This window comes from Asterias rubens, chromosome 15, assembly GCF_902459465.1.
Source record: "Asterias rubens chromosome 15, eAstRub1.3, whole genome shotgun sequence".
Classification (NCBI taxonomy): domain Eukaryota; kingdom Metazoa; phylum Echinodermata; class Asteroidea; order Forcipulatida; family Asteriidae; genus Asterias; species Asterias rubens.
In genome coordinates, this window is record NC_047076.1 from 2,072,292 (window position 1) to 2,086,570 (window position 14,279).

The 14,279-nt window shown below is 38.9% G+C and overlaps 1 protein-coding gene across 1 annotated transcript in view; it reads right to left on the reverse strand.

Moving 5' to 3' along the window:
- The window catches only part of LOC117300049 (serine/threonine-protein kinase 17A-like), a 39,146-nt gene that overhangs the window by 7,297 nt on the left and 17,570 nt on the right, over positions 1–14,279 (reverse strand). Inside the window, exon 3 of the mRNA XM_033783720.1 lies at positions 12,372–12,516. Coding sequence (XP_033639611.1) covers positions 12,372–12,516 — 145 coding nt within the window. The remainder of the gene's footprint in view (positions 1–12,371; positions 12,517–14,279) is intronic.

The window sequence follows — 14,279 nt, forward strand, 5'->3', positions numbered from 1 at the left end:
ATTGAAAATACCCTGTCCCACAGATAACAAAGTCTAAAAAGTGCCTGGCGCAGCAAGACTTTTTTTAAATTTCAATGGCACATTTGAAAACCCGAGAACCTGAAAATCAACCAAATAATCCTCATGCCTGATGTGTGTCGGTCTCGCTCTAGACGTTGTAAATGTACTTAACCACCACAAGTGGTGTACCTTGTTTTTTAACACCCTGTTTGTTTGCCGAGTTGCGGTAAAATAATCTTCTTGCAAACATGTTGTCAAGACATGGAGGCAAGAGCGGGGCTTTGTAGGAGCAGTCCCTAAAGGGGGGAAGGTGGTGGGATGCTTACCCACGGCTTTAGTCCTCTGTGTGCGTCAGAGAAACGCCTGTGTTTTTTTTTTCTTCTTCTTTCAATGGCACAACTTCCTGTTTTGATGCATTTGTGTTTTATTATAAGAGTATCTGCTGATGAACTGAACAGGAATAGTGTGTCGCAGGAGGGTTGGGTGTTACAATACATTGTACCTTTGTATAATGCTACAGACATCAGCGAATGTGTAACGGCACATGAATGTGTGTGGGCAAGACATAGTATGTGCTATATGGGAGCTTTTTATAGCCTAATAGTGCCATCCATGGATATGATGCATGTTCGGTGTGTGACATTAAACAGGTTGATCAATCAATTAACATTCTAGTGGGATCAGAGGCAAGGGATTCTTTAGGCTTCCTCCCACCTAACGGCAATACTCCCCTCTCTTGTGGTAGTTATCACACCCACACTGTGCACCTCTATTCTGGTTACTTATTCACCCTGTGCACCGCTATTCTCATTACCTATTCACCCTCTAACATTAAGGCTCCGCTGATTCAGACTTTCAATTTTACTCTGATTGTGTTACAAAGTAATAGACTTTTCTTAGTGTCACTTTAAAATTCTTCTCGTGTGACACACATTTGGTGTTTCTCAGGAAAGTGGCTTTGACTTGAAAAGGAAGTTGCTTTTCCTTTTTCCGGAACAAGAGTAAACATCAAAACCTGATGTAATTTATTTTTCACCTTACACATGTGTATTTAGCACTGTATTAATACCAAGTATACAATGCTTTTAAAATACACATCGGTGTAAGGGTAAAAACAAATTAATTTTGTTTTCTCCGGTTAAATCTAACATCCATTTAAAGGTAATATGATATAATCTAAGAACATGTATTGTTTATGTACAAATATAAAGCTGTCTACAGCACCACCCAAACAGCACTGCACCCGAACCCAACTCATAATGGTCAGAAAGTAAGAGGGTTGACTGTGAACAGTGTCATTCACAACATGATATCATATTGCAGGCTGGCATAGTTTATCTATCATACAAAACCACTGAGGGTTATATTGAATGGTCAGAGAGTAGGAGGGTTGACTGTATTCTCAAAATGCATTCACCACATCATATTGCAGGGTGGCATAGTTTACCTATCATAAAAAAAACCATGATACTGAATGGTCAGAGAGTAAGAGGGTTGACTGTATATTGAATGGTCAGACAGTAAGTTTGTTCTCCTTGTCTTGTGATTTACTGTATTAAGATTAATATAATAGGCAACTTAAAGTAGGGCACCCTACACCACTTCATCCTTCCTCAATTGTCTAACTATGTCCTTGCTCAATGGTCTAAAAATTCTCCAACTAATTCACAACAACGACTTCAAACAATCACCCAGTAGAACACAATTAAGATCAGAACAACAGGTTGAGGCTGATCTCTCTTCCTATTTGTGGCTCAGCCAACAGGAAGTGATTATAACTGTCCTTTAAAAAGAGACACTTCCTCAAAAAACACAGATAACAGTTAATTACTTTCTAGCATGTGACTGGAGCAAGGAGGATTTGTACATACCTCCATCCATGGTCCAATAATTACATGCATTGTTCACTGCCAACAGCTGGGTTTCATAGAGCAGCTTAAAAGCACATGAAAGCAGCTAGGCACAACAGAAAAACGCTTACCAGAAAATGTTACCAGCTAAAGTACCATTCCTCCGTGTTCAGAAGAACCATCTGTGACTGGTACCCTGCTTATTTTTGCCTAGCAGAAATTTGTTTTTCAGTGCTTAAGAAGCTTTATGAAACTGGGCCCAAGTAACTTAGTAGTTCACTCATTACTATACATCACAAGATATTTTTAGCCAAGTTTTGGGTGAACTTGCATTGAAAAACTTTCAGATGTTCATCTAAAAGTTTTTAGGGAACCTTTGCAAAAAGAGAAACAGGAAGATGTAGGAATCTTTAGACAAAAGACATCAATATCTAAGATGCCTCCTATCAATACAACCAGCCCCAAGACTTTGAAAAGTATCATGAAATATTGCTTAATGTACTTTTCACAATGAAAACCATTAACCAGTTAGAATGTGTACAAAAATAACTTCTGCAACAAAACAGTTTTCAAGAAACGTCCACCCCATTTACCTTTTCACAAGGGAAAATTTCGGAGAAAACCGCGATTGTTCAGCTATTCCTAGATCTCTACCTCTTAACAATCTCTCATTGCACAAGAACAGGGTAAACCAAGGAAGCCCTTATCATTTAATTCTCTCATCTCAAGGATCAACAAGTAGCCCAGAGCTTTTCATCTTAAGACATGGGGCAAATAAAAGGCATCTTAGCATCTGTAAGACTCTCGTGCCGAAAAGGGACCAAAGAGACGACCCCGGTCTGCGCTACTTCAACCTTGCTTATTCATCTCATTACAAGGAAAGGGTTCGGCAGAGTCTATTCCGCTCTGATGGAAGGACCAGGGCCCTTCTGGACAAACATCCCTTAATCGGGGGAGAAACCGCAAGAGTGTTGACCAGCTGAGCTACTTCTTAAGATTATGACAGATTGACGGAAGGGAAAGATGGGCAAACAAGAAGGGGAAGGGGGAAAGGAATAGGTAGGGGTCCTTTCTCTAGGGTAGTACACTGGTTTCGTACAACAACAAACAAACAAAAACAACAACAAACAAACAAAAACAACAACAGAACAATAAGACACTCCAACCAGAAGACCACTTCTTTTCATTCATCTGTCATTCCTCATTAAAAGTGATTTCCGGCATTTAAAACCCAAAAGTAAAACAAGCAAACCTGGTCGAATCACGAAGGGGTGACAATTGAGAATTTTATGAGGTGAAAATGTGAGACATATTTGGTGAGTTCAAGGTAGGGAATGGGATTAACATCCTCTGTGGTCAAGCCAAGAAAAACAACATCGGAAGAGGTCAGAGTCTCTCCGGACAGAAACACGAAGGGCAAGGGCAAAATCAAGTTTTTAAACTGGCCGTTTTTCATCTGACCGAAGATTAGAACAACCATCCCCTTTGCAAACTTCGTTTTCATTTCATCAAAACAAAAAAACAGAACAGTTGTTGTTTTCTTTGAGATGAAGGGAACTTTAGAGAAAAGAAACAAGAAGACGTAGGAAATCTTACAGTGAAAGACATCAACATATAAGGAACACTAAGGGCAGAGGGCTAAATCAAATTTTTAAACTCGCCGTTTTTCATCTGATTGGAACAACCATCCTCTTTCCAACGCACAAACTTGTCAACATTTCATCATAATCTGACTTCATTTTGCGCATACTCATAGCAATACTGAGGCTTGACTTGTTGACAAGATGGGGGGGGGGGGGACAATGAAAAAAGAAAGTGTACAGACCATGACGAAATTTACTGGTTGGATTACTCTTTTGTGAGTGTCTCCCACGACTTAAGTTTGTGAAAATGACTTCAGGCAATTTTTCATTTTTTTTTTCAATCGATTGTCAGTCTGGTGATCTCCCGCATAGATTGACAATGGTTGCTGATTTCGAGTAATCTCAAGCCATTAAAATCCCTGGTCGAATTATTATTTTAAAAAACAGAATCATGGATTGATTGATACTGTATGTCAATCACTTCAAAAGGTTGTACCGAAAAGAAACAAAGTCAAAAAAAAAAAAAATGCAGCACAATAGTTTAATTTATTTTGTTATTTCTTGTTGCGAAGTCAAGGACTCTAAGACAAGCACACTTAATCACTATACTGCTAGCCAAGGCCCAAATGGAGGAAAGACAAGAAAGGAAATTTCAGTTTTTTGAGGAAACCTTGGGCAATTATTCAACCCATGCAATCAGGGCCCTATTTCATAAAGCTGCTTAAAATAAGCTTAAAAAGTTACTTAGCACAACAAAAACATGCTTACCAGAATAAGTTACAAGCTAAAATGCCATTTAAATGTACATTTACATATTTATACTGTAACAGTTTTGCTTAGCAGAATAATGTTGAAAGCAAGGAAAGATACCACTATGCCAACTCGACCACCCTTAAAGGAACGTTACAGAATTGGTAAGAAATGAAATCAGGAAGATCACCAATTTACATAAAACTTACATGGTCAAATGATGATGATAGTAGCAAACTTCCCTGAAATATTTTCTTCTTAGTAAAATGTCACATTTGTAAGGTTCCTTTTAATCTTCTCAGTTAGTCTCCTCTTTATGACCAATCACCATGCATTTATTTTCTGCCATGATCACACTTTGTCTATGCTTCGACCAACATTGCTAAAAATAACCACAATCTCTTTATAACTTTTGGAAACCCAACGTTTAAGTCTGCAAAGAACATAATGGACACACAATAAATAGTACAGAGCAAACTGGGGCAAATAACATTCACCATAAGACAAACTGTCAGTATTACCATGGTGATTTGTATTGCCACATCACACTTTACTTAGCAACCACAAATTGATTTGCAGTTAAGACCAATCTTAGCTCTTTGTGAAATCGGCCCCAGGTCTAAAGACTTTTTAGAACCACTTCTAACTTCCAACTTCTTCAAAATCTGAGGGTAGTTCTTTTTTCTCTAATCTGTAGGAACACACCAAGCATGGGCATCTAATACCTAGGCTAGCCACTCAACCACACCACATTCCAATCCCAGGAATTATCACACCACTGCTTGCTAAATATACCTCCCTATGCCTAGGGCACCTAGGGAACAAAAACCTACCTAATTATCCGGTTTCCTTTGTTGGCCCTGGTGAGAAGATTGTTCAAATTTTTCGGAAATTTTTCCCCTGTGGGGCCTCGAGGTGGGTTAACACCACCCTAGTAGCCTTGCTTAATGATGAGATATATAATGAGACCTTGTGTTGGGGGAATACAAACTCCTGAAGAGAGACTAGGCTAGGTACCTAGTACATTTCAAAGGGCAAGGAACTTTGGTCCATGGAGGATAAAGATCATGTTTGGACATGTCTTGTAAGTATTTGTAAAATTCATGCAGGGACATGGCATTTTTTACCTTAAATTTCTAACCCAGTTAAAAGACTTCAAAATTGCAACGAAAGAAAGAGGGGATGACCAGCACTACAAAAGTATTTGTGTTATCCAGTTTTCTACAGAACTATGTATTTTAAAAGCTGAGGAAATCAGCTGATCTGCTACAAAGTTTTATGGCTGCATTCCAAATTGAGACTGTTCAATGGTTGAATCATAGAGCTATGGTTGAATGGATTGATTTTACCCATGTTGATGTAGTAACTATACCAGACTTATCCTGCCTCCTCTCCCCCCCCCCCCCACCCCCAACCCTTCTTGGGTCGAGTTGCTACCTTAGGAGTTACACTCGCTTGAAAACGTTCTACTTAATTTCTTCCTTTTATAACAGTACCTTGTGAAACCTTAATCCACCTTCGTCATAAAAAAAACCTGAACCATAAAAGGTTAACCTTTAACGTCTTAATTAAACCATAGTAAGAACCAGAACACCCAGCCACTCATCAAACACGGAGAGAAAAAGAAAGTTGACTCCTGTGTACTACGGTCAACATCATCAGTAAACACACTCCGGACCTCCCACAACTGACAAAGAGTTCCAAGACGACCCGAATCGGACTAACAGTCAACATTATCGAGATTGCGAAGGTAGGTAGCAGGCCTGACACTTCAAGATTGCCTCCCATGCCCCCTTGTCATTGCCTCAGTGCCCTTGAAATGCTCCAGTAAAAATTAACAATTTCCTCATAGGATGCCCTTTAAGAAGGAGAAAATGCCTTGGTGCCCTTGCCCTTTCAAAAACGAAGCATACAGGCCTGTTATCCTTTTACTTGAAGTAAAATACTAAAGAACCACAATAAAAAATACAACTTTTCTAAGGTGTTCAATTTCGTTCTTGAAGGGGCACAGCAATTTCTCTGGTAAGGGGCAATCCAAAATTTGTATTGGAACTTTGCAAAGGGCACCACAGCAAGAGCACAGGGCACCATGGCAACTGCTGTGGGTTTGCTGTGGGTTATTTTGAGGCGTGCAGTCACAATATTTATGAATTTGCATTTCTTGCAAGAAAAAGAAAAAAGTTCCTTTCAAACAAACCACACCTAAGATATTTCACAATATTTTGTCATGGGTTCGAAACTCCATGGTGTGGACAAGAGATAAAGTCCATCTGAAGAATCTAAAGAACGCTTGTAAACACTCTTTTCATTTTGCATTATTTGCATTTCAGGGTTGTGCCCCTACCATACACACAACATTGTGTAGTGTACACAAATACAGGAATGTAAACAATGCCCTCAACTTCCTTGTTGGGGTTTCATCATCACTAAATTACAGTGAGAATTCCCCTTTTTGTGCATGCTAAAAAACATTCAATCACATTTTTATCAGTTCTAATTTCAACCAGAAACTTACCGAATCAGGAAACGCTAAAATTGCCAAAACAGTTTCCAAAAAGAATTTGTAAATTCTCAAAAACAGCCTTCACTCTAGGCATGATATTTGGTACTTGGAAGAAAAGGGAAATATTCTACCTCCATGATTTGATTGAATAAAGGGAGGACCTACACAATGTAATAGGCTTTAAAAGACATTTTAATAGACTTGTAACAACAATTTTCTGATTAGTCCAAAGAAAAGAAAATCGGAAATCAGGTTTAAAGGAACGTTACAGAATTGTTAAGAAACACTATCGTGAAGATCACAGGTTTACATAAAACTTAAACGGTCTAATGATGATGATAGTAGAAAACATCCCTTGAAATATTTCTGTCTGAAATTTTATATTTGATGAGAAACAAATAATCTAATTTCGCGTTTGGAGTTTATCGCTCAGTGAGCGTTTTATTCATTTTTGTTGTGGCATCGATGCAATACAAAATTTGTAATCGGTTTTTCACTATTCTCTCGTGACCCAGATGGTGGATCGATATTCTACTTCTACAGGTTTGTCAGTTTATGTATATGGTGGATTACATAAAGTGCTTACACTGCCAGCAACTTTTTGCTAGCAAAACCAATTCTGTAATGTTCCTTTAAGTAGGAAGAATATCATTCCTGTTTCACTCCTCCCGCTTTTTTCAACAATAAAAATCCTGTCTCGCCCTTGACATTTTCGCCAGATTTATTTTGTTTTATAAAAGTTGATATCAATAATATCTCAGCATGGGGTCCTACCCAATGTATGGAAATATTTAATCATCAGACACAGGGCCTGACGGGAACATCTGTCTTGCTACACGTAAGAATCGGTTTTCATTATTGGACAATTTTTCGGTTGTGACAGACACCCCAAGGGTACTGTGCAACCACTAAATTTATGGCCCGGAATTGTCCAACTGTCAATGGGATATTGTCCTGGGGCTAACCTGAATGGTCTTTTTTTGTGTGAAAAGGGGGTAGAAATTTTGACAGAGTAGGGTTGTTTGGAGGCCAATGCATTGTTGATAGGCGTGGGGTGGGGGGGGGGGGGGTGGAGGGGGGAGAGACAATTCAACAGTTCACTTGATTATGGAATCAAAAAGTTCCGTTGTCTGAGGTCAGGTTAAACAATTTCTATCCTCACGACGACGTAGTAGTTACTAGCGTCAATTTTTAAACTAATATTTCTGGTGATAAATACACATCAATACTTTCCAAACTTTTGATAGAAACGACCTCAATTCTTTTATTCTGCCTTCATTTTTGTTAAGGTTTCTTATCTTCATCCCAAACTAATTGAAAAGATATGATAAATGGCTTTCTACAAATGCATTTTTGTTTATTACTGCATTAATTTTTGTGAAGAATTCTTATTTTCATCCCAAACATTTTAAAATGGTTTGACAAATGGCTTTATATGAATGAACCAAAACCAGTCATCTAATGCTTGAAGAAGTTGTAAACAACCAATCTGCAGTTAATCCTTAATTTGTATTTAAAATAATTTATTACCACATGTGACTTAAAGAATGTCATTCAAATATTATGTCCCCAACCTATTGCACAACAGAGAGATTTCACGGATGGTTTGTTCCATTAACAAATGTTTCAATGAAAAGAAATAATTGCCAACTTCGGTGCATTTAGGGGATTTTGTAAGTAATGAAATGTTTCACCCCTAGCCCTAGCACGTTCCATGACGTAAATGAAACTCCGTCTATAAACAGTAAACACCCATATTGAACTCCGAAAGGAGAATAAACAAATATTTAGGCCGAGAATGAACTTGCAATGCACCTATACGATCGACACAATGACTAGAAATGTCTCAAGTGGTGCTCTTCAATTTGAGTTGCAAAATCATGAGGTAATGCCACATTGAAAATGCACATCTTCCCTTATCGTGATTTAAGTTGAGAATTCAAAATGAATTTCAAGAACCTCCCTTAAAAAATGTTTGTCTTTGTTCATGAGTTTTCAGTATCGTATTAATACATGCGCTATGCGCTACTATTATTATTATTACCTTTTTAAAGGAACATCACAGACTACGGAGTTGATCTCAATGCCCCTAGTCATTGCCTTGCTACCCCTTGAAATGTCCAATAGAAATTTACAAACTCCTCAAACATGTACAGCTACAGGTAGATGTAACCCTTACCAGGGAGAAAACACTTCACTGCCCTTTCAAAAAACAAAATATCAAGCCCTGGAATCAGTCCAAATTCTCTCTAAAGCTGACTAGTTTAGTGTTGAAAAGCATCTCTCACTAAAGCTATCTTGAGCCCCCCCCCCCACCCCACCCATAGTCACTGAAAAAAGGCAAACACAGCTGCATCAAAATCTGTTAAAACTACATAGTGACCTTGGCATGGTATCTACAGTATGATGTCTGTACATGAGTTAAGCTCCTGATATCATAGTCTGTACACTGTATAACTTGAGTTTCTCATTAATATTCAAATCCTACTCAATGATCCCATCATTAAACAAACATTTACACTGCCCAATCTGATAAACTCCCATAAATCATAATTTTATTTGACGCTGTCATTCCAAGAAAACAGGAAATTATGTTCACATTTTCTTCCATCTGGTCACTTGTGTTGTGGTGGAGGCATCATTTAAATATTGTTGTAATCCTTCATGGTTAGGCCTAAATACCTAAGCTTACAGTGGACACAACTTTCATTGTACCCTCACCACAGATCCAAGCCCTGACCCTGACAATGCTTTCAGGTTTTCCCAATAATTCGGAGTGGAGTTTTTTATTTTTATATAAATGGATATTTCCCAAGTTCACACCACAAACCACAAACACAAAGAGACTTTATCTGTTCTCGGATTTCGTGAATGAAAACCAGAACAAACCCATTATTTTACCACACAGCCATTACGAGACCCCAGGGTGCCATACTTGGCCTAGAGTACATGTGTAGTGTAGTTCCTCTGGGCACAACACTTGGCCCAGTGGTAGGTTCCTCAGAGCATCATGCTGGGTCCAGAACAACATCACTAACCACTTGATAGGCTTGCACATTCCATGGATGTCCCCTGCATTGCTCTCCTGACCACCATAAGGACAATTTGCACAGCCAGTCTGTGATGGATGCTTGTGTTGTGTCTGGGGTAATGGACATACCTTGATGTACACTACAGCTGTTTTAAATTAGGAACCGGGGAAAATGTTCCTGTTTTCTGCAGGACTTTTTCCCCTTGTATAGCCATGGAGGTAGCTCATTCTACCCCATGGTATAGCAGAGAAAAATGGTACACAAAATGTATCAGTAGTATGAGTTGCTACTCAAAAACCACCATTTGCTACCCCAAGGATTGTTAGCTCTCAGTGAGCACAAAAAAAAGCTTCTGTCTAAATTTGTTAGAGGAAATCGTTCCCTGTTCTGGAATCATTCATTTCCCAATATTGATCTGTGGGTACAGGACTGATGGTACATGCATAGCCTTTTTCATGAGATACATGGTACCCCTGTATAAACTGTTTTCTCACAAGATGCAATGTTTGCCCCATCACCTTTGTCCCGTTCTCACGCAAGACCAGTCTTAAGGCTCCAATATTTATTCACAAGGAAGTAGCTACACAAGCACCTCCACAATCCCTAATTTTATAGTCCCCATCAGCTTACACCACACAAAGCATCATTAACATTTTGATAATCTGCCAGGCACAATATGGCTGGCACATCTATTGTGTCGCAGCCCCTAATCGGGTTCAGGGGGGCTAGAGGAACTGTAATTGTTCCCCCTCTCACTCCATGGGCTGTTTCTGGGCCCCTCCTTTACCATGGTTTTTACCATCACAATTGAGGGTGACAATAGGTAGCCAGCTGTGAGAAACATGGCCCAAGCTGCATGTTGCAAGACACAGTGAAGAGACTCTCTGGGACACCATGTGAAAGCATTTTGATCAAACTGTATTAAGATGTTACTGGAGAATAAAAGCCAAAACTCTAATGAGTATAAAACAGAGGTTGCAGAGGTACACACAACACCATGGAATGTCATTCATGTAAGGAGAATGGCCACTTATCTCAAGAAAGGGGTACATGTATGTAGCTCAATTAGTAGATCACACAACACAATCATTAATAAGGGAATCAATACCAAGAACCTCCTGTGAAATTCCAGGACTTACATGTACCCATAGAGCCACACCCTTTAAAAGAGCAAGGCCATTTTTCACTTTGCAAAGGGCACTTCCATTTGAAAATCTTCAAGTCTCTTATGAGAAACCTTTGGAGGGGCAGTCTGGCACCAAAGCCAAGACCAGGGCAACAGAGTGTCATGGCCTCCATGAAATTCCAGCTCATAATTCATAGTTCAATTGATTTCCACTCAATCATTTAAAATGACAAAATATAACATTACAGGAGAAAATTGTTCTATAGGTTACAATTAGTGGGGAGGTCTCCTTAAAGCAAGCTTGTTTGATGGAGACCCCCCCCCCCCCGATATTGAAAGAACAATGCAAGAATAGACTGAAATAATGTTAAACACATCAACGACACTTAAGTTTTAAATTTAACAGGCTACAATGTACACGTACTGTAGTAGACACTGACAACACTGGTTTGAAAACATACGATAATTGAATCTGTAATGTATCGGTGACGAGAATTTAAACGACATGAACATGCACTTTTTTGCTTGTATCATAATTGACTTTAATTCGAGCACGCAAACACGGCGTACTACATGATCAAATTAAGGAGCTGAGATGAGTCACAGCGTCAGGGTTCACCAGACCCAGCCAGGGTACCAAAAAAGTATTATTCAATTAGTTCGGAAATCTAACCCTTCCTGCTGTTACATGATCAACTTCCTAGTAAAGCTAACATTCATATGACTTGGCTTTGATGCTGGTAACCGAGGATGTCCACTCTCCTGACAATGGAAGGTCCCAGGTCCCCTTCCATGCATGTACCACCCCCCCCCCCCCAAAAAAAGGGTTTTGTTCCAGGCTTGCAATTTCTTCATTGAGAGGGCAAGGCCATGTTCATTTTCCAAAGGAAATTTCCATAACGCCAAAAAAGAAAGAAAAAAGGAGGCAGCCTCTAAACAGGAAGCGTGCGGGGACGCTAAACATGTTTTGTTTTTTACCTTTAGATTAGAAAATCTTAAAGTGTACATGTATGGGAAAGTTTAAAAGGGGCACCAAGGCCAAGACAAAAGAATATAGAGCGCTGAAGGCATACATGTAAGATGGGTAAATGGAGCTTGGTTCCATTTCTGCTCATTCACCAAGGAAAATAAGAGAGAAAATACTGAAACCAGGAAAAATCCTAAGAAATCAAAGGCCTGCAGGTTTTATTTTTGTAAGGTTTTAAGCATTGAGGAAATAAATTACAAGGGCCCAATTTCATAAAGCTGCTAAAGCAGAAAATATTGCTTAATAGCAGGATACCAGTCATGAATTCTACTTGTGGCTTAGTAGTTTGGCTGGTGCTCTCATTCTGTTAAGCATAAATCTGTTGAGCTTAAAGCTGCTTTTTGTGCTTTTAAAGCAGCTCAATGAAACTGGACCCAGGTAGGGAAGCGTTGGAGCTCAACAATGATATGAAGATGCCCAGGATCTTGAAGAAACTGAACAGGATCTTAAAAAAAGATGTGAAGGAAATGAAAGAAGAGGAATAAGGAAGTGGGGTTTACCTTGAGATCTAGATGGACGATGTTATTTTGATGGAGGTACTGTACACCTTCTAAGATCTGGCGGACTAGCCGTACGACTTCCTGCTCAGTGAATGCATCCTCTTTCTCGGCGACACAGTAAGGGTGGAGCTCTCCTCCTGCAGCACTGGAGGAGGACAAGAGAAAAACAAAATTGATTATACTTTTTTTGAGATGTTTTTACTAATTAAATTTTTTAAAATTCACATAAATCCAGGCCTGGTTTACATCTTTGGAAGGCGAGACCATTTTGATTTTTCAAAGGACACTTCTAAACCTCATAAATTCTTTTTCCAACGTAAATTCTTTTGATTAAACTCTGGCAGTCTTTGACCTGTTTTATCGAGCTGATGTAAATGATATTAAAAGCTTGGCATAGTCTGGATAATAAGAAGAAACTATTGCTAGTAAACTTAAATGGTTATGTGTAAATTTCCTCAAACGCCTAGAATTTCATCTTTTAAAGGAGAAGGCCTCAAATGCGTTCAAGAGTTTAGTATAGAGCCCCACACTCCTTAACAATTATGGTCTGCAACAGGTGTAAGGTTGGTAAGAAAGATGTAAGGTAATAATTTAATGCTCCAAAGTGAAAGTTGAAAGTGATACCTGTAACTCAAAGTAAAAGCGGCTCTTTCCTTTAAAGTTCAACCTGATACTGATGTGCATACGTTTATATTATGCATAATAAATTGCAATCATGAGTTATTGCTTTGGTGACATGTACATGTAGACCAAAAGTTTGCAAATAAACAATTCATACATTCATAGCGGACACCCACGTACTTGCACCAGCAGAGATTGCGAGTCAGCATGGCTAATCTACAAGGCAAATTTACAACGATCAAACAGACCCAATGGCATCAATGTAGACTTAATGTCTAATCTGTCGTGGAGACAAACAAGTACTGTAACCTTTGGAAAGGTTCTTTTATGAATTCTAACCAACTGAAACTATTGATAAACAGAGTTTATCTGCATTGTTATTGTGTAGGCTGATAAGACAAAGTACAAGTACAGGGAAATGATTTGTAGGAAATCTTGCCATGTTTGCATCAATGTTAAAATTACACTGTTCTGTATACAAACTGCACTCTGTAGTTTTTAAAAATTGTCAGCTTGTTTTGTTTGATCGATTATCCGTTTGTTTGAAGTGGCACAACGGCTACAGATCTCTTCTCAAGAGGTGATGCTCAGGTGATCATGTGATCAAACTTTGAATTTGTTCACAGAGGGCAGTTTCAGTTGTAGATGTTCAAATCACCTCAAATAACATTTATAAGTACCTCAGGCCTTGAATTTTGCTCTGAAAGGGGCACAGCAATTTTCTTCTAAAAAGGGGGTAAAAGGGGGGACACTAGTTTAAGTTGTGGATGTTCAAATCACCTCAAATAACACACTCCCTCAGGCCTTGGAACTTTGCACTGAAGGGGCACAGCAATTTTCCTCTAAAAAAGGGGGTACTTCTATGAGGAAAATTAAAATTTAAATTGTGCTGTGGTTACTTCCAGGCCTGCTATGTCATGAGGATTCATAAGGGAGATGCTATAAAAAGCCTTCAGCGAAAAGTCGTTAAACAATTTTGTTTAAAATATTTGGAAGGAATCATAAACTTTTTAGAAAGCGTCTGAAAGTTAACTGCATGACTGATCCCGACATATCCCTTGAACAATACCCTAAGGAAGTTCAATATCCTTTTTCTCTATCTCACCGTGCCCTCATAAATTACCTTCTACCGCCTCCAAACAAAAGTGTTTCTCAAACCATGATATAAACAGAACGACCCTGTACTGAACCGGGAAATCACTGCCGACAGTTCCAACACCAAAAACCTGCCGCGTGGTGTTTTAACGTGCCGCTTTCTACAGACTACAGTCCATAGAGATCTGTTTT